The sequence below is a fragment of the Eulemur rufifrons genome, chromosome 14 (assembly GCF_041146395.1).
Source record: "Eulemur rufifrons isolate Redbay chromosome 14, OSU_ERuf_1, whole genome shotgun sequence".
Lineage (NCBI taxonomy): Eukaryota > Metazoa > Chordata > Mammalia > Primates > Lemuridae > Eulemur > Eulemur rufifrons.
In genome coordinates this window covers 10,658,307-10,683,440 of record NC_090996.1, presented here as the reverse complement: position 1 = coordinate 10,683,440, position 25,134 = coordinate 10,658,307, and the positions used below count along the sequence as shown (strand labels likewise).

Here is a 25,134-nt window from a genome sequence, read left to right as displayed (position 1 = left end):
CTGAGGCAGGAGGATCACTTGAGCCCAGGAGTTGGAGGCTACAGTGAGCTATGATGATGCCACTGCACTCTAGCCTGGGAGACAAAGCAAAACACCTGTTGCAAAAAAAAAAAGAGGGGGTTAAAATTTTTAGAAGAAATCTATTTTCAGTCTCTAGAAAGATGCAAAATTGGTCTCATGATCAGAGATGGCAGATTGAAGATAAATATTTATCTCTTATCATTCTCAAGGCTCCTCAAAAGTGACAGTGAATGGGCTTTTTAAATGCATAATAAACCCACTACAAATTGAGGATGAGAAAGATCAAAAGCACAATTAAAATCCACCTTGGTCTTGGCAACAGGACCAATTCTAAGGAAAATCAAATAGGGGTACTGGAAAACATACTTGAGAAGCACTTCTAGAATTCAGAGGAAGAAAATGCATAATTGAAAATAATAAAAGGTAAATAGATATGGAAACAAAGTCTGCTTCCTAATTTGAAAATCAAGACAATAATAAAACAAAATCACTATCGAGGGAGAAAGAACTTAGTGAAGTGACTTGGAAAGAAGTAGTTTTTCAATAAATGTTTGGCTAAGTTTTGTTTGGGGAAATATTGAGCTCCACAGAGGACCAAAAGGAAGGTTCACTTCCAATGCTGGTATTGGGTTTCTCAACCTTGGCATTGTCTGGAGCCAGACAATTCTTTGTTGTGGGTGGTCTGTCCTGTGCATTGTAGCATGCTTAGCAGCACCTCTGGTCTCTACCCACTAAATGCCAGCAACATACCTCTCCCCTCCCATCTACATTGTGACCACCAAAAATGTCTCCAGACATGGCCAATTGTCCCCTACAGAGCAAATTCCCCCCTGGTTGAGAAACGCTAGGTCAGGGTCACACTGAGCCATCAGTTCTCCACTCTTGGTCTCAGTTACCGGCTCTGCAAAGCACATTGCCTGTACCAGAACATCTCAAAGGCTTTTCTAGCCTCCCATTTGATGGGGCCGTGATAATCAGCCCATCTTCTGGATTAGCCACACAATCTTCCTCAGCCAGCACCATCAGTGAGTGTGCCTGCAGCCCTGCCCTGCCTCATAAGTGTACAGGATCCCTGGATTTAAGGAAGGCAGCCTCAGAGCTCTGAAGGTGTCTGCCCTGGCTCTCTCAGAGAGTTAGCAGATTAAATGCTAATTTGGTAAATTCTCAAGCCTTACTCTCAGCCTCATCTTATTTCAAAGTGCAGGCCAAGCATCCTCTAAACACATTTCTAGCATTTTCCCAGCAGACTTGGAATTGATCACAGGGCGGCAGACCTTGTATATTGTAACTGTTAGGAACTTGAGTGGTTCCCAGAGGCCCTATCTCTGGTTCCTCTCTCTCCCACCACAGCTCATGACCGGACACCCAAATGTCTTCAGAGACTCCCGGAACTGAGCTGAGGTCTCCAGAGCTCACCACAGAGCTTTGGGGGGTTGGAAGGGAGAGAGGGGCAACAGCGGGCCTAAAGGACCTGCCTGAGGATCCCTTGGTTTAGAGCTCCCGTAGCTAATCCTAAGCACACTTCCTTGCTGTTCACCCGTGGCTGCTACTGCCAAAACAATGCTTATTTCACACACATTCACTTGGGGCCTCCTGTAGTATGCAGACAAATTCATCTCCACCTCCCAACATCTGCACACCAAAGGGAGCTTCCTATACAACAGCCCCATCCTCCCTCATCCCCAGCTTTCCTGGGACCCTGTGGTCTCCCCAGTCAGGTCCAGATGTCCCTGCTCCACCTGTTTCCTTCTCTGAAACCAGCATCCTCATCCCATGAACAAATCTGCAGCTCTGCCCCACAGGGGACAGGGCCCCCAGGCCAAATTTCAAGGCCCTGAGAGCTGAGACAGAAGAAAGCGGAGATGCTACCAAAGCTCCCAGCTCAGCATTGTTGACAGAGCTCAGCTTAAAGGACACTCCTGTTTCTAAGAGTGGAGAAACAGTTTGCAAATAAATTTGTTGACAAGTTAGCAGGATCTGAGCCCTCTCAGGATTTTAGTCAGTGAAACAAAAACCATGAGCTCCAGAGTTGGGAGAAGAAGGAAGGGCTTGAAGGGATTTTCAAATATTCTCACAGATTTTTTAAAATTCCATCATGATTTTGGTAAGAACTTTTCTAAGCACCTCTTATTCTTTTGGAGAAAAAAATTTCAGGATTCCATTGGTGGGAGAATCCATCTCAGGGAGTTACAGTGTGAGGGAGGGAATGTCTAGTCGGGAGGGCAGGACCGCGAGGCTCAGACCCAGGCTCACAGCTGCATCGTGCTCCACCCAGCCTGGAAAATGTTCTAGATTCTTTTATTCACAGCGTGGCCATGGAAGAGCAACACTGGCATCACTAGGAATGCAGAATCTCAGGCCACACAGCCCAGGCTTGCAAAATTATATTTGAATTTTAATATCCTCAGGTGACCCGTGTGGGCATCAGAGTCAGAGAAGCCTCTATAGAGCCCAGGGCAGCCCCCTCACCACCACCACCAGGCCCTGAGGCAGCCCCGCCACTCTCTGCCCCTGCACTCACCTGGTATGTTTGAGCAGAAGCACCCACAACAGGGGAGAGAGGCAGAGAAAAGAGTCCTCAGACTGGAGCCCGCAGGTCCCACTCTCCCCAGCGCTGCCTCCTGCCGCTGCCGCCCACTTCTTCCCCCTCCCCTTGTCATTCCTGGCAGCCTTCCTAAAGGGGAAAGGAATGGCAGCTGGAGCAGCGGCAGGCCCGCTGCTCAGCTCTGCAAAACAACTCTCTGTTGTTGAGGGTGAGGGGTGTTTCCTAAGGGAACTGAAACAGGGATTTTTCAGACCATCTGAAAGGGGAGTGGCGGCTTCAGTGTGTCTCCGACATTGGGGTTTGCAGGCAACAACCGACGGAATTCCCATGGATTTGAATCTCTACTAACCCCCCATTCTCCTGCCCAAAGTACCCAAAGCACAAGTTTACACACAGAAGAGCGTGTGTGCACACATCTGCCTAAGTGTATACATGTATGTATTTGTGTGTTTGTATTAGTTGGCTTTATTTCCTCTGTCAGTCTTCATCTCAGAACTCATGGTAGCCTGGGATGTCCTCTCCTCTTCACTCAGAGAAATAGCACAGGCTCCTTGCATGGCATGGTGGGAATCTGCTCCATGTGCTCTCAGCAACCCAGAGAGCCCAAGCCCCCATCAGCCAGGCCCACTGAGAACTGTGACACCTGCCCCCTGACACCCCTTCCTGCCTCCATGGCCAGAACCAGGATCCCCTCCAAAGACATGGCAGAAAAGGTGAAGGGTCAAGTCAGGGCGAGCAGATGAGTGCATGGGAATGTGGACTGAGGGGCGGGTCTGTTCTGTTACCTGAGGCAGCTCCCAGGTCAACACTGGACTCTTCAAGGCAGAGGACATGCTGCAGGGAACCTCAGTTGCAGATACTGCCCCTGGCTTAGTCACGAGGTTCAGCCACAGTGCTCCTTCTCTCTATGCCTGGGCACAAAAGCCTCCTCATAACCCAGGACTGAATCAGCACCCACCACCCCAAATCCTATTCCCTGATGGCCTTGTTTTTCCCTAGACTCTGTCCAAGACCCTGGTTCATTCTTGTTTAAGGCTCTCCAAAACATCTGCTGCCAGCAATCAGCTCTGCAGAACCAGTGGTCCCTGCAGGGATGAGATGTCTTGATTCTCTGGTGCTCTCCATAGGTTCAAGGATGGGGTCTTAAGAACATTTCCCAGCAGCAGAGTTCCCCACTACTTCACAAGGGTGGCTATCCTCAGAGCCTCTGGGAAGCCTCACACCCTTCCTGTAGTTCCTAGAGGAGAGTGGCTTGCAGGACATTCTAAGAGAAAACAACATCCAAAGAGAAATCCTCTTGGCATCATCCTCTCTAAAGCAGAAAAAAAATAACACAAAATATCATGTGAGAAGATTATATTGAGAGCTTATACAAATTATAAAATATTTCTAAGTGCACCAGGATATAAACTTGGCAAGGACATGGAAAGACCATTCATAGAAAAGGTAAAGGCTGTAAATACTAGATCTAGGTAGGAATCAAAGAAATAGTCAGTAAAATAGCAATGAAATACTATTTTTACCCACTCATCAAAGACTATTACTGATCACCCAACATCCATTCTTCCTTTTTTCCTTAGTAGGGAAATCCTAGTTTTACTTAATGTGCCCGGTTAAAAGGTAACATTTCCAAGCACTCATTGTAGTTAGGGGTGACCTAACACTTCTGTGATTTCCTGTTTGTCTTCATATTATATATTTTAGACTCATACATGTTAATATGAGTATGAATATGAATATGAATAATACTCATACATGCAGTTGAAGTTTATTAATGTTCACTTCTGTGTAGTCCTTCATTGTTTAAATTGACCACAGTTATTTATGTCTTCTAATGTTGATGGACATTTGGGTTGTTTCCAGTTTTTTCTGCTTTGACAACACTGTTATGCATTCTTATCCATTTCTATTTCTGCACATATGCATTATAGATCTGTTCTCCCACATCCATTTCTCTAGAACTTTGAACACTTTATTCACAATTTTCCATAAGTGTTCTAACATCTCAACTTTATTAATGGAAGCTCTTGCTTTTTCCCAGTTCTCAAAAGCCATCCAAGCAGCATATTATATCACCCTCCTAAGAATAATCTTGCTAAGGTGTTAAACCCTGTGTCACATGAGAATGTCCTGTATTGACCAACTCCCATATCCAGCTTTATATTTTAGCCCCCTCCCTTTGATCCAAAGGGCATCTACTTAATATCACCACCCCAAGTCTCAGGATGTTCCTTTTCCCTACTGAGGTCCTGACTTTGGCACTGGAGACTTGCCTAGGGTGAAAATTCAACTTTCTCTGAAGTCATATCACTCTTACAGTTAAGTCCTCAGCCTGATCTGTCTGCCCTCAGGCAACTAACGATAAATACTGCCAAGGAGGCATTCTAACTCTTATATTTTCCTTTAAATTGATTACTTATTGCCCTTAGCCTGACATTTTTTTTCTCTTCAAGGCATAAGTGTTGCTCAGTCATAGCCACCCAATTCCAAAGTCCTTATACTTAAAATTTGTTTCATATCTTTTAAATGCCAGACATGTTGCATGAGCCAGTGCATCTACTTCCACCTGTATCCCAGCCAGTTTACTCCAAGTAAAAGTCTTAACCACTGCACTGCTAAAGCACGCCAGAGACTATTAATACTTTACCTACCAACAACAGTGCTGTCCAGGTTGCCAGTGGGCTGGCAAGTGACCCAGCCCCAGAATCCGATTCTCATATTGTGCTTCCAAGGACCACTCTAGGTACCCACCATCATAGGTTTGGTTTCATAGAAGCAGAGCCTAACAGAAATTTGAATACATATGATTTTTTTAAGTTTGGCTCCTCAGCAAAAGGTCTGTAAGGAAATGAGGGAAGCAGAAGAGGTAATGTAAAAAAAGCTGTGCAGTGATGACATCTATGTAAAGTCTGAAGTTGGTCTTATCCATACGGGACTCTGAAGCATAAATCATACACAGATTTAGTCCTCATTAGGTAAATGGGTTTACTTTTTGTGTCCCAATATCATTTAGTCATTGGCACTGGGAAGCCATGGCAGAGAGGAAAGAGTCATGTTCTCCCAGGTGAGGCCATCTCTTTAGAGAAGAAGAGAGTCCGTGAGCCAGTAACACCCAGCATTAAGGAGAGCTTGCGAATGGGTGCTTCAGTCCAGAAGAGGGAATCTAGACAGGGGACCAACATCAGATAAGAATGACAATAGATGTCTTGTTGAAAGCAATACAAGCTAGAAGACAGTGGAAAAACATCTTTAAAGTACTCAAAGAAATAAATTGTCAACCTACAATTAAATACCCAGCAAAAATATCTTTCAAAAACTAAGGCAAAATAGGGACTTTTTCAGATATATAATAGCTGAAAGAATTCATCACCAGTATGAATGAAATAATTTATGCACTATAATAAACATTAAAGGAAGTCTCTTGCACTAAAAGAAAATGATACCAGATGGAAATTTACATCTACATGAAAGAATAAAGAAATGGTAACTAGGTGGGTAAATATAATTTTCATTATTATTTAAATCTCTTTAAAGATAATTGATTGCTTAAAGCAAAAAAATATAACAATGTAGTATTGAGTTTATAACACATATAGAGGTCAGATATATGATAGCAATTACATAAAAGCCAGGAGGGAAGAAATGGGAATGTACTTTGTAAGGTTCTTATACTGCGGGCAGAGCATAATAGCAATTGAAGGCAGACTGTGATAAGGTAAAGATACAAAATGTAAGCCCTAAAATAACCCAAAAAGAGTTATAGCTAATAAGGCAACCACAGAGATAAAATGAAATATATACATGTGTGTATGTGTGTGTGTATGTGTGTGTGTATAATTAATCCAAAAGAAAGTAGAAAAATAGGAAAAGGGGAACAAATGAAGCACATGGAACAAATAGAAAACAAATATCAACATGAGAGGTTTAAACATAACCATACAAATAACCACATTAAATGTATATGATCTAACCATTACAATTTATAGGCAGAGATTGACAAATTAAATTAAAAATCAACACCTAATTATATATGTAGCCTAAAAATAACTCATTTTAATTATAAAGACACAAATAGGTTTAAAGAGAAAGGGTAGAAAAAATATACCATGTTAACACTAATCAAAAGAAATCTAGAGTAGCTATATTAATACCAAAGTAGATTTTGGAGCAAAAATATTACCAGAGATAAAGAGGTTCTTTCATTATTATTAATATAAAGGGGTCAGTTTATCAAATCCTAAATGTTTATGCACCTAATAACAGAGCTTCATCGCTTCTCGGCCTTCTGGCTAAGATCAGGTGTCTAATAACAGAGCTTCAAAATGCATAAACCAAAAACTAATAGACTATCAAGGAGAAATAGACAAATTCACAAAATAATCAAGGAGCCAACACCCATCTCTCAACAACTGATTGAACAAGTAGACAGTAAGCATATAGGAGGCTAGAAGAACACTATAAGCCAACTTGACCTGGATGACAATAGAACACTGTACCCAACAACACATTCTTGTCAACAGCACAGAGAACATTTATGAAGATAGACCATATTCTAGGCCATAAAACAAGTCTTGATACATTTAAAAGGATTTACTCACGCAAAATATGTTTTCTAATCACAATAGAATTAATAATGATGGTTTCCTGTGTGTATACATAGTCAAAACATCACATTTTACACTTTAATTGCAGTTTTTTGTACGTTATACTTTAATAAAGCTGTTTCTGAAAAGTGAAGAAGAGCATGAAAAACAAGCCTTGTCATCAGAGATACAGAAAGAACCACAAATCAATAGCAAAAGATAAGCAAGAGAAAAAATAGGCAAAAGTCACGAAAAAGCACTTCACAGAGGAAATCCTAGTGGCTACAAACAAATGAAATGTTTCCAGAGTCAACTCTTCGCTCTCTGCTGAATCGTTTCTCAAGGAGGAGCCACAGTGTCAGGTGTGCTCAGCACATTTTTGCTAACAGCATGTGATTATGCTCTTGCAAACCGAGAACTGAGACCCCACCACTTGGGGCTCTGCAGATGGTCCGGCCAGAGTGATCAAAGTCATTGTCTAAAGGTCTGAAGTGGGGGTGGAAAGTGGGGAGATGCACAGGCCTGGGGAATAGGGACACTTTTTAAAGTTGCATGAATTTCCCCTGATTCCTCAATGGCTCCATTTATAAATGTCCACTGCCCTGGGTCAGTGTGGGCATAAGGGAGGAGGCTACGGGTGGTGTTGAGGATTGGGGGTGAAGGGGGTCCTGCCTATTTCTAAGCTTCTGACAGGACCCTAAAGTACCAAGACAAACTTCTCTTTCACAATGATTATCTGAGGACCGGTGCCAGGAAAGAGGTCCCCAGGGTCAAGGGAGCTCTCATTCCACTTCTTTATTCTACCAACAATGCTTTCCTTGTCTCTCCTCTTCCCACTAGACAAGACCAGCCTCCTCCCACGGCCATATGTTGATGACATGTGCCAAGGCCTGGGCAACAGGGCACCCAGGGTGCAGGGATCACCCAAGGGTAGGGAGTGGAGAGAAGTGTGGAAACCTAGCATCTATGTAGCCCAAGAATGATGGCAGCAGGGATATTTCTTCTCCCTCCTTCCCTCTTTTCCACAGCTGGATTTATCTACCTGGTTTTGGGGAGAGTGAGAGACCCAGGGAACAAGGATTGAGGAGGAAAGTGCCAGAACTTAAAGGAAAACCTCTCCCCACAGAGTTAGATGAAACTGCCCTGGGCCTGGAATACAATGTGACCTAGAGAAAAAGGAGCTAAGCTAGCGCTGGGCCCATAATCACACGGAAATCTAGAGGAAACAGAACTATAAACTGATGATTTCTTAAGACTGCACAGGTTTCAAATATGTAACATTTACAAATAATCAGCAAATGCATGTCTTTCTTACCATCATGTCAAGGATTCAACTGAGCAACAAGTTAAGCACAAATAACTGGTGATATGGAGGCAGCACCCTGGTTTTATTCCATTCTGATCCCTTCTGGTTCATTGCCTGAATTTTCTAATAAATTCTCCTTTCTGCCATACAAAGACAAGTCCTTCTGCCCATGTGAGCATGCAGTGCCGGGAGGCCAGCGGAAAGAAAAGGTTGGGCAGGAGGAGGGGGTGGGCATCTCTTGATCCCAACAACCAGGTCCTCCTTCTTGACCTTGGCTACCCCATAGGGGGACTCCACAGTTGACCCCACACCTCTGAATCCTCTCTACTTCCACAGGTCCTTACTTGCTGACTTACTCTACATCAGATTGTCCAGGCCCAGCAAAGTCCTCTCTAGGTCTCAGGCCACCACCTTCCCCAATGACCAGGCCTTCTTCTGCCATGATTTTAAAGGTGGGAAGGTGGATCCCCAGGACCCTAGAGCCAGGTGATGGGGATGGGGGAAGACCAGGGAGTAAATCTCAGTGGCAACCTGGAAAGACATCATGGACTATTCCAGTGACAAAGAAAGCCAATGAACGGAGGGCTGTGGTTGGCAGGTAGGGACATGCTGTTTTGACAAACTCATGGGGCAGCCCCAAGTGGGTGTGAAAAGGGAGTTAGCAGGAAGAAAAAATCGGCACCCCTAAGAAGAAACAAAGGGCACAAGTAGCAATGCACGGACATGTCCTCATCCCTGACCACACAACACAGCTGCTTCTTCCTTCCCCAGCGCTTCCCCATCCTCACTGCAGGCCTCAGCTCACACAGGGAGTGACGTCAGAGTCACTGCTCATCCAGGTACCTCTGACCTCTCTCCTCCACTCCCCCACCCGTCTGAGGGCATCCATCTTTAGCAGGTGTCAGACTTACCTTCACGTGGTGGCTCTGCCAGTCACTAGCTATTTGACATTGAGCAAGTGACTTAACTATCTGGGCTGCATTGCATAAATGAGTTGTGCAAATTCAAGGTAACCAAAGCAGCCTGTGTGAGCTTCATGAGGGCAGGAAAGGTATGTCTCTTGATCTACCCAGTAACCCATTGCCCAGGACAACATTCAGCATAACTTGCTCAGTAAATACAGTCCAGAGTTTGCAAGCCACGCTAGGTGCTCATAGAACATTGTTTTCCTTTCCATAGACCGTGACATCTGCATGGAGCCATAAGGAGCCGCCAGTCAGTTTACACATGAGGAGAAAGACTAGGAATAAGGAACATGTGCCGGCCACACAGACTGCCAGATACGGCACAAAACTAAAGGCCGGTTCCTCAGACCAGAAGAACCATTGCTATAAGGCATGGAATAAGGAGTTAAGGGTGGGATTAGTGAACAAAATGTCCAAAGTGCAGACCGTCAGGCTCCAAGAAGAGAAATCAGGCAAGTAGCCTGGACTATCTCCTAAGTAGGAGGGATGAAGGCAGAGAGGACAGGGAAGGACACTGACTGGAACAGAAAAGTCGTAGACAGAGTCATGAGTCACAGGGATGATCAGCACTGGGTAATTATAGTGGATGGGATTTACCAAGTACAAGCTATCTCATTTAATTCTCACCCAGAAAAAAATCCTCTATGATAAAGCTATGCCTATATTATCCATTTTAATGATGAGGAAATTGAAGCACACAGAATTAAGTAACTTGCTCAAGGTCACAAATTTAGCAGGTAGTTGTGGAGCTAGCATTCAAACCTGTTTGTAAAAACTGGGTCATTAACCATAACGCTCACTCTATTGGGTAAGCCCTAAGTAAAGGTTGCACTGACCCCAGAAAGTGGGGCTTCAGGGAGGGGGAAACAATGGAGAATTACTGAGAGTTGGTGGTGGAGATGGGAACATCAGGAATTTGGGATGGGGATGATACAAGCAGGATAAAGGATTAGAAGCAATTATTCTACAATCACTAGACAGGGCAGATGGATTCTTAGATGAAAAGTCGCAAAAAGTCTAAGTAAGGTTAAAAATAATTTTCATTTAGTTTTGGAATACTTAGGAATGTTGTCGTGTCTGGTTCTCTTAGTATGTACAAAATATCCAAAGAAATAAACTCTGTTAACGGACTTCAAGCGGTTGCAACGCTGATTTTTCCCTCCGAGCCCGCTGATGGGCGCCCTCTTGTGGCAAAACGTGATATTACTCCTAAGACTCAGGAAATACCAACCTGCGAGTAAAAAAGTCCGGCTCCGACCTTACTCAAGAGAAGACATTAAGAGTTTTGTTTTCAAAAGCCTTTTTTCCTACTGGGTTGAAAATTTCACTGGGTATGAATAACTAGAGATGGGGAAGGTTGCGCTAGAAAACAGTAGAGAATAGGAGGGCTTCTGGCCCCCCACTCAGTTCAAACTCCAGTTCCTTGGAGGTTAAAGGTTAAGCTTAAGGAACGATTCCAGAAGGACTTGGAAAGTCTCTTCCTCTGACAGAGCTGCTTCACGGACCCAGGGGAAGGCGACGTCCAGGGTTAAGGAGACACTCCTTCCCCCGCGTCCCTGCGGAGGCGAGCGCAGCTCTCACACCCTGAGCCCTCGGAGTGCTGGGACCCGAGACTGCCACCGAAGGGACTCAGTGTGGGCAGACGGGCTGTAACAAGAGGGATCCAGACCCGGAGAGGCACAGAGGAGAACTCTGGGCTTGGAGAGGTCCCGCAGCTCACCCGAGGTCACTCTGTGTGTAGCTAACACAAAGCCCTCTGCACCCACCCACAGCCCCACAGAGGCCTCCGGGGGTCCCCCTGGGCGGGCCCCGCCGCTCTCCGGCCTCCGCAGTAGAGAAAGGCTGTTGGAGCGAGACGGGGTCGAGACCAGACGGCCAGCGGGATCTCGGTGCGCCCACCCAGGCCTTGGACGTCAAAGCCGCCCCGATCCCCGGCCCCCGGTGATCGGGCGCCGCCTAGCGACCTCTTTTATGTCGTTTCTCCGGTGCTCCGGCCCAATCACCGTGGGATTGAACTTGGCCCCGGTGTGCCCAACAGACTAGCTAGGGCCGGGTGGTCCTGGCCTTTGGCCCTGCAGTGGTGTACCCGGTTTGCCAAAATTATGTGCAGGTACGCACCGGGACAGATATGAGAGGGGCGGTCTCCGTTCAACCCCAACCCCAACCCTAATCCCCATCACAGGTAGGTTGGTTGGCTCAGGGCACAAGTCCCTTCCGCCAGCAGGAACGACACAGGCAGGGGAAGGCGTGGGGCCGTCCCCTGAGGCAGGTGCTTGCCAGGTTCTGAAATTAAAACCTACTTGCAAGCCAATAAATTAGCCTTTTGCTGTTTCATGGATGCTGGCGGAAGAAAGAAGAGCTCTGGCTCCGAGACTAAGGGCTATTGATTGTGGCACAGGCAGCAGCGTGAGCACCGTGTTGGTGAGAGTTTCCCAGGGCTGCTGAGTCCCAGATGGCCTTCGAGTGGCCCAGGTGGGTGCTGTGCAGGCAAGGAACGCTGAATTCGGGGAATTCATGTATTTACAGTGAGTTGTGGGTCAGGACCTCATCCTGTGAGGCTGCTCGCTGCAAACACTACCCTGAGGAATGGCCTAGGGAGAGACCAGACAGGGGCTTGCATTCTTGACATGCTCCCAAGAGCCTGTAGGGAATCTCAAGGCCCACGGTGGATTGCCCCTCTCAACAGCATCCTCCCCAGTCCCTCCCACCGCTTTGCGCAGGGTCGACCAGTTGTCCAAAGGGGGGGGGGGCAGGGAGGAAGGGGATTTGTAGGCTGATTGTTCTCATGGATTTGAAGAGGATCATGTCAAAACCGTACTAATACATTGATCTTCATTGACTCTCATGGACATGGACAGAGGATGAGTTCAGGATTGTAGGCTACCAATGGGCCACCACCCCACCACTCTGTGCATGCTTGGGGCTGGGGCTGGATCTGTGAGTGTTGCCTGGGATCAACAGCACCCTAGGGTGGTGGGGTGGAGACTGCTGATGCCCACCCACCCTGACCCCAGGCTCCATGGCTTGTGTCAGGTGTGGCTAGAGGGGAAGCAGTGCACCTAAGTCCCCAGCTGGGCTTTCCAGACCAAAGCAGCCACAGAAGGGGTCATCTCGGGGCTGTGTCCTCACTGGCCAAGATCAGCGTGGTGACTTGGTGCCCTCCTGGCCCAGCGTAAGTGTGAGCATCGAGGCATGGATGGACTGCCCTTCTAGCTGGCCCTAGAAAGCTCCAGGTGCCGGAGCTGAATGATGGGCTGTTCCCTCTGCCAGGGCTGGGGGCGGGGGGTGGAGGGTGGGGATGGGTGCTGCATTTCTGTTGGGGGACTGAGGGGACAGAAAGATGTGTAAAAGCAAAAGCACATTGTCCTTGGCAGCTGATGTGATGGATCAAACTAGCAACGCCCTCCTGTAATAAATGGGCATTTGAATACTAACATACTTTCTAAAAGCAATGCTTGCAAGGGCACAAGGGCACCCTGGAGAAAACAGCAGCCAGGTGGCATCTGTTCGGGCAGCAGAGAGAGCCCACCTCGTCCTCAGCTCCAGCCCAGGTATAGACAGGGTGGGTTCCTGAGGGATAACTGAGGCACCCAAATAAAGTCCAAGTCCTCCTTGCTGGTGGTAGCACGCTGATGTAGCATGCGGAAGTCAACAGCAATTTCCTCAAATGAAAAAAGATTTCTCATCTTTTGATTAGTATGGGGTCCTTAGTTCCTCCCCCTTTGCTCCACTGCAGTGGAGAAGAAGTCCCATGATGGGCTCAGGGCGCAGCCCAGAGCCTCAGCCGGACACCTCCCCCGCATGAGCCACCTTGCGGGCCCAAGCAGAGAAGTCTGTGTCTAGAAATGGTTCCAGTTCCTTTTCCACAGCCCTGATGAAATAGATTACTGGAAGGACTTTTTCCTGATGTGATGCAAGAACAAATACAGTTTGTGTAATTCCGTTTTCCGAGTGGATCGGCAAAAATCCCCCACACAGGAGGAACTGCAACACCGTGCTGCTGTCGTGAGTGACTGACTCTCCTTTCATGCTGCCTGCTAACTCTGGGCACCAGCGTGGCAGTGGCCTCTCTCAGGCCTAGCAGATCACAAACACAGTGGTGTAGTATTTGTTCATACAAGGTCTGAACGGAAAAAATTGGGGCCATTCCACCCTCTGAAAGTCAAACTAGCTTAAGCTGAGGAATATCTCAATTGATTGTTTTAATAAAATGTATGTCACCCAAAGAATGGAATTAATCCCAGGTGCTTGAGTCAGGTATCACAAACAACAAATGGAAATAAAATCTATTTATTATAATTAAAACATATTGAATTTTTAAGTGGAAAATGCCTAGAGATTTCCAATAAAGATGGCACACTGAACACATGCCTCTGCTTTCAATCCATCCCACTGAAACAAAAGAAAAGGGGTTTTACTTTTAAAGACATAAACCCAAAACGTCAGACAGGGACTGGGGGATAACAGCTACATGAAAACATCTAGAAAGCAGAAGGAAGTGCCAACAGACCTAGCAGAACTAAGAAGTCTAGATTCCATAGCATAAGCAGGGATGCTTAGCACCAAACTGATTTGCACCTTACACACCTTAACATCCCCAAAAGGCTCAGGAAATGACAGCACAAGGTACCTCTGGAAGTGGCCATAAAAAGAAGGGATAAATAAGGAAGACTGGTTGAAAGTCTAAAAGGCCATTATCTTCCCCCATTGCAAACATTTAAACACCCCCATTTCAAAACATTTCCTCCCTGAGTTCCCAGAATGCTGAACCCTAGGCCGCCTTGCAGACTCTCCTCCAGGCAGAAAGGTGGAAAAGGTTTCTCTGAAGAATCTTATCAACCCTGAAGGAGAAGCCCTAAAGATAAAGACACTGAAAGTTCCCTAACCAAATGACCAGTCAGCTCAACCTAGAGTAATCCTTGCAACCAACAAGCTCCTGCACACGCTCAGAGCTTCAAAGCAGCTTCTCAGTCTCTCTAGTGAACATGATCAGACACCCTTGTCCTTGAACATGATCAGATGCCCAAGGATCAACAGACGCCAGAGTTGAGCCTCTAACAGGACAGGCATAGACCTAGGCAAATAAACAGTAAGGAAGTAACTTTCAAGAAACAGAGCTCAGTGAGGAACAAGGCAATTTTACAAAAACTAACTAAAATTAATATATTAATACCTGGAGACAGTAGGTATTGCAACCAGGAAACACAGCTAGGATGCTTTTTTTAAAAAAAAAAGGAATATTTGGAAAATGCTCTTAGAAATTAAATATATGAAAGCAGAATTTTAAAAACTCTGTAGAAGTGTTGTAATATATTGTTGAGGAAATCTACCACGGGGGCAGATTGCTCATGAATGGCTTGATGTTGTTCTTGAGAGATGGGATTAGTTGTCTCAGTAACAGATTCATCCTTCAGAAAGAGCGGGTGGTTATTAATATAAAGCCAGGAAGCCCCTCAGGTTTTCCTCTCTCTTTGCACATGTCTGTTTCCCCTTTGACCTTCTCTACCATGGTGTCATGCAACAGGAAAGCCTTTGCCAGAAGCCAGGGTCATACTCTTGAACTTCTCAGCCTGCAGAACCATGAGCTAAATCCCCAGTCTCAGGTATTCATTTTTAGCAACACAAAATAGACCAATACGGTGACATTCTGGAGGTATGCCTGCGATAGACAGGACTTCATCAAACTGAACCAGGAAATCCCAGCCTGAGTCCCCTTGGACCCAGAAGCCTTGAGCCCCAAGCAAAAGTGGGAAGCAGGCAGCATCTGAATGAAGCAGGCTGAGGCCTGCCTGGAGGAGGAGTGCCCCGAGATGCTGCCAAGGAATCGCCTGCCACCTGGACTAAGTGTTCATGCTGTTTGTATTCTACTTACCAGCATGGAGGAGGACAAGGACCAAGGAACCCTGAGGAGCAGGCACATAAGAGGGTAGATGACCCAATGGAAGGGAAGGAAAAGGGCTTAGGGGTTCAGAATGATGTTCCTCAGAATCCTACTTAACCCACTAAAAACATATCATCAATCCCTCTTGAAACCCAGGGAAGAGGACCCAAGTTGTGATTCCATCCTAATTCCAAGCTCTTCCAGGGAGAAATTGGCCTGGATCAGCCCCATGGTCCTTAGTTCGCTCTCATATTAGTATTTTTTCTTACACAGTATTGAGCGAGCAATATATCAAAATGCTGTCTTTGACAGGTCTATTCAATTTAGTCAGGGAAGAAAAACCAAATAACTGAGAAGGAAATAACCTACCCAGTGAATATTTCAAAGCAACTTCTTGTACTTTGAATAAATAAAGAGTAGCACATGACAGGATAAACATTTCAGATCAAAAAAAAAAAAAAAGTCAACATGAGAAGGCCAGGGCTGGGGAAGATTGGAAAGTGAGATCCAGCCTGACCCAGGACAGGAGAAATGGGGGAGGGTGCCTGAGGGGGAGGAAACCTCAAAGACCCAAGTCCTGGCCAGGCGTAGGGGAAGGGGGGCATGGAGCCAGAGCCACTCAGTCCTCTGCAACCTCTTTAATACAAATCCAAGCCTCTCCTGTGCCTCAGTTTCCCCGGCACTCCCTCACTCCTGGTGAGACACGGCCCTCCAGTCCAGCTGCTCAACATTCCCTACGGCATGTTGAACTTGGCCCCCACATAGTCAGACCTTATTTGAGAACCTCCAGCCCTCCAGGGCACAACTTAAGGAAGAAGAAACTGGCCCTGAGGTTTTAGACTCCCTCCAAATTCCTTTCGGTGTGTTGGTTCAAGTGAGTCAGCAAGAGCCATACACAGGTTCCAACCCCAAAAGACAGCAGAGCTCTCACACCTGACTGCTTTATTAAGTCTCACCTGCCTTTGCCTGTGATTTTCTCTCTTGAAGGGCAAGAACTTCCTGCACCTCCTATCCTCAGCCTCCCACCCTGGATTACTCCAAAATCAGTCCTCCTGGCTGAGTTCCTGAAAGAGACCATTCCCTGCCTTCAAAATTCTGAGTCAACTGTCTTATCTTTCTTGAAAGCCTAAATTTGAAGGCCATGCCATTTTTTTATGCTTTTGCTCCAATTTGAAAATCAAAGGTGAGAAATAATTTCTTTAGTCTACATGAGATTCATATTTATCTCTTCTGGCACAAAATGTCCTATCTGAATAGTAGCGGGCCCCCAGGGAAGAAGAGACAGTCCAGAGGGAAAAATAAAACAATTGATATTTCAACACACAATGACATCTTCAACAAGTAAAACATTTCAGGTCAATTAGGAAACCAAAAGTCCCCATGAGCAGACAGGGCTGAGGAAGATTTGGAGTGTGAGATCTGACCTCACCTACAACAGGAGACATGGGTGGGGTGGACCAGGGGCAGGAAACCTCGGAAGACCCAAGTCATGGGCAGGTATGGGAGGAGGACAGGGGCCCTGAGCCTCTCAAATCCCAGAGAAAACTGCCCAGAGGAAGTCAGATATCAGAGATGTAAAGGTATAAGAAAAATTGCCAAGAACAGGTCAAAAGATTCAGAGTGGAGGGTCAAAAGGGCCTTACAAGGGAGGTGACATGGCAGGGGCCAGGGCCACGGGTCTCCACTGGGCACACCAGGGACAATTAAGGGGTCCCAAGAACCACATGTGGGTCCTTCCTCAGTCACCTCCTGCTCAACCAACGAAGTACCACCAACACATTGTCCCACAGGCAGGGCCAATTCCAAGTGCAATTTGAGGAGGCCCCAACCTGGAGAGGCTCTTTATCACAAATTATCTCCCTCTTTAGTAATTTCTTAGTCACTTTAGAATAGCATGTCGCTCTATACTTGGGGGAACCCTCTGCAAACAGCCCACCATCCTCCATGGAAAGACTTGGCTTCCAGAAAACTGGCTGCATTTGTATCCTGTAAGTTTTATGTTATGCATTAAAGATTATCTTGAGAATAATTGGCAAAGGAGCACTTGGCACAAAAAGGTTGAGAGCAACTGACCTAGAGTAATGGAGCAGCCAGAGACCAGTCGTGAGGGAAAGGACACAATCACGGACTGTTCCCCGTTCATCACATGTCAATGGACACGGCCACTGACCAAGGCTCTCCACAATCTGATTCCAACCTCCCTTCTGCATTCATCACCCCCACAACCCCACCCCTCAACTGTCTCCATCAGCTCTCTTTCCACCCAACTGGCCTCAGTAACCCTCACATGTGTCTGGTCTCTCTCTCTTTTTGTCCTTGCTCATTTATTTTTGTTAGTGTTTATCAGCTGTCTTCTTTCTGCCAAACAGAGGAAGGAACAGGACAGACATCCTCCCTGTCCTTATGAAATTTGGCCCCATCTGCCAACAGAAATTCTATCCCTGTTCAATATGCTGCTCACCCTCCTCCCATGATGCCTTTGCTGATGCCTTTCCAGGCTGGAGAACTATCTCCCAAGAAGCTCTTGTTAGTTAACACTGACCTTCAGTGCCAATCCTGCAAGATGGGCAAGAATGTCTGAATCACAGTTTGTCATTAGATTGAGTGGGTTTGGGTAATTAGATTACAAATCCTACTTTTTTGTTATTAGAGTTTTTTGTTTGTTTTGGTTTTTGTTTTTATTTTTCGTAGAGACAAGGTCTTGCTCTGTTGCCCAGGTTGGTCTCAAATTCCCGGTCTCAAGCACTCCTCCCACCTGTGACTCCCAAGCACTGGGATTACAAGCCTGAGCCATTGCACTTGGCATAGATTTTAATCACTAGACATTGTTAGGTTCTTGTTTGTCTTTTTCAGCCTGGTAACTGAAAAATAAGAGATTCTTTCTATGCCATTATAGAAATGACTCAATTTTCAGATTGTGCTGTGAGTCAATAATTTCTGCATTTGAGTTTATTCTCTTTCTCTTTAAGGTTTCTACCACTTTTGGACTCAAGCTCCCTGGCCCTTGAACCTTGGTTTCCTCGTGTTCTTTACTCTGCCCCATAGTAGCAGCCACTGGGGACTTAAATTGTTGCCTTCAGTGAAAATTTTATTCTAGTTGATCACAAGACAATATTCAGCCACCACTGCACACAGACCCGCAATAAATCCCCAAGACCTCTGTATCCTCACTGGCTTCAGCCACAGTCTGGCCCTGCAACCAATGTCAGGTTCCAATTCCTCCACTTCCCTGAGCACCTGTTGCCCCAAAACAATCTTTGTACCAATATCTGTATCACTCACGACCATTCGTCATTAGAAACACAATATAAATCTGATGTTAAGCCAAAAATAAATTTTTCTATTGATTAGCTCCCAGAGCCCACGCAGAGGACAAAGAGCCCAGACTCAGAATTAGGCAGGAGAAGCACAGTCAAAATCGCACCCAACTAGTCCTGGAAACACACTGCAGCTGCCAGCAGGGGGCACCAGATGCCACAGCAAGGACCAATATGACACCACCATGGACTAGACACTGGGCGCCCCCATGGCTACTGCTGCCCTGCTGCCCCCAGGAGCTGGCAGTTGCAGCCACTGCCAAGACCAACAGAAGGGATTGTCCACGGTGCCTGCTTCCCTGTTTCCCTGACCCTGACTAAGTGTCCAGGGCAAAAGCTCCTGCCTGCTGAGCCCACACCATGCCCACACCTGGTCCTTCTATGGCAAGGGAGGCTGCAGAAGGGGGAATCTGACTGTTTCTTCTTCCATGATGGAAGATCGGGATTCCCCAAGCATAGACATGCAAGCAGGGAGAGATGTGAATGTCCTCCACACAGAGCCCTGACAGGCTAGGGTGGGAGACAGTGATGGTCCCAGCCCTGCTGGGATCTACTCATGTCCAGGCTTTGGACATGTTGAGAGCTTTTCCAGAGAGGAAGGATGAAGTGTAATCTGACAACACCCAAATCCACCTACTCCCCCCATGGGGATGTCATCATAGACCGGGAGAGTGACACACATCCCAGCCATCTGCCCCCTGCCACACACAGCTCCAGCCCACTGACATCTTTCCACCTGAGACATACACGATGCCCCAGTCCCGTGACCAGCTGTCTCAGCTCTCAATCTGCAGACCCTGCCTGTGGACCCACTGCCCATAACCTCTGCCCAGCCTGGTTCCTCTGCCCTGTTTCCTCACTCTCAGGGGAGGAGCCCGTCCTGGCATTCCCATTGGCCTGTAGAGTCTCCTCCCCTGGGCAGGGCCCCAGGACCCAGGGAAAGACCTGTGCTTCCTGCCCAGAACCTCAGAACCTTCCAGCCAGGCACAATGGTAACAATGGTGCCCGTCCTGCTGTCTCTGCCACTCCTTCTGGGTCCTGTAGTCCCCCAGCAGGCCCAAGCTGGTGAGTGGGGAGCAAGGGGTGGGGACTGGAGAGGCCTGGAAGGAAGGTGAAGAACAGGACAGATGGGCTGGGAGGAGCCCCTGATGCACCTGGGATTCCCTGGTGTACGATAGTGATGGGTGTCCAGGGACATCACCTAACTCAGCTCACACACAGCTAGGAGTATTTAGCACCTGAACCAAGAATCTGCCATATTAAATCAAAAATTTGTAACACCCAGGTGAGTTATATCATAAATTAATTATGGAACTAATTATGGAAATAACTCCCTCTCCCAGCCCTCCTCTTGTACCAAAATGCAAGGTACAACCCTGGAAATTCTTTTTTTTTTTTTTTTGCATTTATAGAAACCCTGGGAATTCTAAGATCAATCTTAGTCTTACCCCAGGCCTATCCATTCTGTGTTATTTCTTCAGTTTTCTAGTAAATTCTCCTATGTCCTCTAACTATATGTATCGGTCAGGTTTGAATAACACTGTTTATTTCTCACTCATGGCAAGTTCAATGCAGATCGAAGACTTTCCTCTCCACAGGGGGACTCAGGGATGCAGGCTTTGCACCTTATGACTGCTCTGTTTTATCCTGTGGTCTCCACAGTCACCACTTAAAGAGAAGCAACACAGAGGGGCCAAGTCAGCTCCTAGAGCCTTGGAACAGGAGAAAGACATCCCTTCCATTCACGCTCCCTTCAGCCAAAACTCAGTCATATGGTCCCAATATGTACACAAACAGGCAAGGAAATATCATCCTCTTACCTGCCAAGCAGAGGAAACAACATAGTGAAAATACAGGATGGTCCCTGAAATGCCATCCCCATAATGAACAGCCTGTTCTCTCGAGTGAGCCTCCAGTGGTGTGAGGCTGACTGAGGGCAGAGAGCTGGGAAGGGGGAGGCCCAGTGGCCAGGTCTTCCCACCTGGCCCTCTGCAGCCCCACGGTGGGACTCCCCTGCGAAGACCCCACCCCTCAGAGTCTTCTGCTCTTTTGCAGGTCGTTACACCCTGACCTATCTCTACACCGGGTTGTCTGAGCCCACTGAAGGCTACCCCAGGTTTTGGGCCATCGGCTTCCTCAATGACAAGGAATTCTTCAACTACGACAGTGAAAGCAGGAAGGCTGAGCCTGTGGGACCATGGAGGCACGTGGAAGGAATGGAGGATTGGGATCAGGAGAGCAAACTTCAGCAGGCCAGGGAGGGCATCTTCCTGGTGACCCTGCAAGACATCATGGCCTATTACAATGACAGCAACGGTCAGTGCACAACAGACGGCTGGGTGGAGGGTCTTAGCTCAGAGGCAATGGTAAGGGGTCAGAGGGATGGAAATGGTCCCTGTCCAAACAAGGAACAGGAGGCACAAGGAGAGATGCACAGACATGTGTGCATGCCCCAGCCCACAGCACCTGCTTCCTCCCGCCCTGATGCTCCACATCCTCACCCCAGGCCTCAGTGCACACCAGGAGAGATGCTGGAGTCACGCCTTCTCCGGGCATCTCTGACCTCTCTCCTCCACACCCAACCTGTCTGAGGCTGGCCCCAATGGAGAAGTTCTCAGACTCACCCCTGTCCAAGGGTGTTGGGTCCACAGTGAGGCAATGTTGGCATCAGTCACACCTGGGTTCACAGGGTCGAACCTCCAGTCACTAGCTGTTGACAGTACACAGGTTCCTTGCTTATCTGGTCTAAATCTGCAAAAACTGAAGCATTGGGACCTACCTCCAAGAGATGCTGTAAAATTTATCTGTCTGTTCCACGAAGGACAAAACAATCTGTCTCAATCTCCCTCAATCTCCCATCACCTAGAACAGGGTGCAGCCGATAATATTTGCTCAATTGAAATTTTTTCAATGAATAGAGAAAGAAAAGCTACCACATACCATAGCCCACACCAGGAACTTAGTAAGTGCTGGATTTAAAACCACAGACTGCTAGAGTTACATGGAGCCATAAAGATGTTCCTGTCCATATTCAGCAGACCCGGAAAGGGTCATGCACGTGCGGTGTGGGGAGCTGGGGCAGAGCCAGCACAAAGACCTGTCCCTGTGTCCCCAGCCTGGCACTCTTTCTCCTAAACACACTGCCTGCCTCCCTAGGCAGCCAGTCTCAGGCCTGGTGGACTTTGGATGTTAAATTATTATAGGGTGGGTGTTAAAATGTGGGCTTCTGAGTACAAAAATGTCAAGAGGCTACATGGAATATAAAGGTTAGCAAACGGACATGAAAGATTTGCAGAAATCGGGAGGATGTGGAATGGGAAGGACAGTGGCCTGGGCCGTGTGTCAGAAATAGGAGAGGGGAGGGCACAGGTGCCCAGGAAGGACACTGGGGTGGGGGGGGGGGGTCGTTCACTGACTGAAATACAAATGTCAAAGTGAATAGTTACGAGGAAAAAGGATGAAGAAATAAACACAGGGCATTAGAAATTAATAGCAGCTAACATTTATTCAGCACTTGCTATGTGCCAGGTTCAGGTACCAACATGATAAATGCCCACAGAAACCCCCCACGTTAGTACTTTGCCACTGCCTTTTCAGAGAGGAGCAAAGAGAAGCACAGAGAGGTTATTGGCTCAAGTTCAAGGTCATGAAACAAGCCAGGTGGGCATGAGGAGAGATCTGGGATTTGAGCCCACGTGGCTTGAGAGCTCTCAGAGCCTGTGCCAACAGCACTGCCCAGTATCCGATAAACACCTGCTCTTACAATCACAGTGAAGAAGTTGTGTCTCTCTGCCCGAAGGAGGTCAGTTTCTCAGAGTTGCTGATAGGCAAAGGGGTTGGGGCTTTAGAGATTTAGAATAAAGATTTCAACCACTGGAAAAGAGGGAAAAGTGATCAAATTAGGTTTAATCAGGTGATATTATGAATTCCACCTAGAATTGAGGGAAAAGGAGAGATGCCCATAATCCATAAGAAACCATTAGTAATTTCTATTGAATTGTGACATGCACTTTCGGGTGGTTGTGGCAGGTTGCTCGGCGCTCACATAAATCAAAGACCTTCACTAGAAGGTAAGCTGGAGAAGGGCTAGAAATCTGCCCGTATTCTGTATCTCTCTCAGGTTCCCTGCTTGGGAAGAACACGTCTCATCTCAGACTGCCTGAAATTCCAAACCAAACAAAGTTTCCCCCTCTCTGCCTGCTGTCTGTCCAGGTGGTAAACTGTTTGCCATGATAAAGGGACGGCATGCTTAGATTTCAGAAACCTCCTATTCAGTTGAAAGTGTGCAGGAGGAAGAGTCATTCAGATGTGCTTGGCACCAGGCTGACTGGCTTCCTCTGGTTTGGGGGAGGCTTCAGGGTCTCACACCTTTCAGGGAAGGTTCGGTTGTGAGCTCCAGAATAACCGAAGCAGTGGAGCATTCTGGAAGTATGGCTACGATGGAGAGGACTTCATTGAATTCAACAAGGAAATCCCAGCCTGGGTCCCCTTGGACCCAGCAGCCTGGAACACCAAGAAGAAGTGGGAGGCAGAGGAAGTCTATGTGCAGCGGGCCAAGGCCTACCTGGAGGAGGAGTGTCCTGGGATCCTGCAGGGGTACCTGAACCACAGCAGGCACATCCTGGACCGGCAAGGTACTCACCGCTTCCCGCCCCCAGCACTGAGCTGACACAGACCAAGGTGACACAGAGCTGACACAGACCTAGGAGCTCAGGGAACATCTCAGGCCGGTCTCTGCCATCCCTGGATGTCCCTCACACCCCCAGGAGATGAAAGGATGTCTCTTTCACCTGGTGTCCTGGCATTCGTTCCTTCCCTGGAAGGACATGATGTGGGATCCAAAAAAAAAAATCTCCATCAAAATTTCAGAAAGGATGGGTGGGAAAAGACATCAGTTCAATGGCAGCTTTCCTAAATTTCCCCCAGTTGACAGATGGGGCTAACCAGGGGAAGCTGAGGTTACACTAACACTGTCCTTAAGAGGCAGAGATGGGGCACAAAAATCCATATTTCAGATTCCAAATCCCATTGGTGCTTCTCTCTACAAAGACGTCGCCTGTCTTGGTGGTGGAGAGAAGGCAGGTGTGTCAAATGTCTGCCCTGGAAGGACCAGAACAAGCCAGCGTGACCATAATTCGTGGCCACAAGCTGAGACGTTGACTGAAAGGTAGTGAGAAGTGGGACTGTGCGATGGAGCAGGGAAGAGTTTGCGGGACGGAGCTGCAGGCAGCTCTAAGGAGCTGGGCTCAGACTGAGGGAAGGGGCAGCTGCAAGCCACTGAGATAGAGGAGACACAGGGAGGAGCGTGGGCATCACAGGTGGGCGCCTTCACAAGTCAGTACACACTGGGAGGGGGGACCGGGAGGAGAGGAGCCAGGGACATTCCATGATCCAGCAGGGAAGGCCTGAGGGAAGCCTCGGCCCTCCCGCACCTCCGTGAAGCTTTCCTGGGGGAGGGTGGGGGAGGGTGGGGGAGGGTGGGGGAGGGTGGCAGGTACAGACTTAGAGCTCTGCTGATCCCTGACATCCAGGGAGGGGCAGTGGGAAGAGACATGGGCCAGGAGAAGTCACCCTCGTCCCTCAGTGTCCACGCTCTATGCCCCCACAGATCCTCCCTCTGTGGCAGTCACCAATCACACCACCCCAGGAGAAAACAGTACCCTCAGATGCCAGGCCTATGACTTCTACCCAGGAGGAATTGGTCTGCACTGGACTCGGGACGGTGAGGTGCAGGAGTCTGAATCAAGGGGTGACGTCCTTCCCAGCGGAGGGGGCACCTACCTGTCCTCCGTGGTGTTAGAGGTGACCCCTCAGGACAGAGAACTTTATTCCTGCCACGTGGAGCACAGTGCCCTGGCCCAGCCCCTCTCAGTGCCCTAGGACAGCAGGCAGGATGCAGGGGCTGGGGACAGTGGAGGGACTCAGTCCCAGTAGCCGCCCTTTCTGCCTGTCGTGGAGAGCTGAACTTCACAAGTCACCCTCAGTGGCATGGGCAAGGCCTGGGAGCCGTGCACGGGACAGACAGGCGGGGGATTTGCAGAGACGAGACGGAACTCGGGGCACTGAGCTGACTCTCACGGCCACGTCGCCTCACCTTGCTAATCACAGCCCCTGTGTCCAATCTGTAGAACCTAATAAACAATAAACTTGCCCAGCACAACACACATAGGTGTTTTGCATTTTGGAATACTGTCAAAGTGAGAGCCAGCTTTACCATTCCTCCTTCTCCTAAGCATTCAACTCCTCCCAAATTCTTGGTCTTTACTGAAAGACATGTTTCCTGGGCACCTTGACCTGGGCCATCCCAACTGTGGCTTAGACCACCTGGTCCCTTCGGTATTGTCCAGGCTTCCACTGCTGACATCCACAGATGTGGCCATGGCCCCTCTGCCTGTGATGACCCAGAATTCTGCAACCTCTGCATCCTCTGCCAAACAAAAGCAAGATTCTTCTGTGCCTCAGTTTCCCCAGCAGTCCCTCATTCCCTGTAAGATATCCCCCTCCACTCCAGCTGCT

General features: G+C 47.7%; 1 protein-coding gene across 1 annotated transcript; it reads left to right on the top strand.

Annotated features, from left to right (window-relative positions):
• Positions 1–19,585: 19,585 nt before the first annotated feature.
• Positions 19,586–24,780, top strand: LOC138394490 (zinc-alpha-2-glycoprotein-like). The gene is made up of 4 exons (XM_069486501.1): positions 19,586–19,683; positions 20,674–20,934; positions 22,977–23,252; positions 24,227–24,780. Exons 1-4 carry the CDS (start codon positions 19,608–19,610, stop codon positions 24,496–24,498), a joined length of 885 nt encoding a protein of 294 aa, XP_069342602.1. The 5' UTR covers positions 19,586–19,607; the 3' UTR covers positions 24,499–24,780.
• Positions 24,781–25,134: the final 354 nt, after the last annotated feature.

Bases quoted from the DNA above. Each gene is read 5' to 3' on its own strand.
- LOC138394490 (XM_069486501.1), top strand. From the start codon at position 19,608: ATGGTAACAATGGTGCCCGTCCTGCTGTCTCTGCCACTCCTTCTGGGT. The intron at 19,684-20,673 runs GTGAGTGGGGAG...GCTCTTTTGCAG, and splicing joins CCCCCAGCAGGCCCAAGCTG to GTCGTTACACCCTGACCTAT. The intron at 20,935-22,976 runs GTCAGTGCACAA...GGGAGGCTTCAG, and splicing joins CTATTACAATGACAGCAACG to GGTCTCACACCTTTCAGGGA.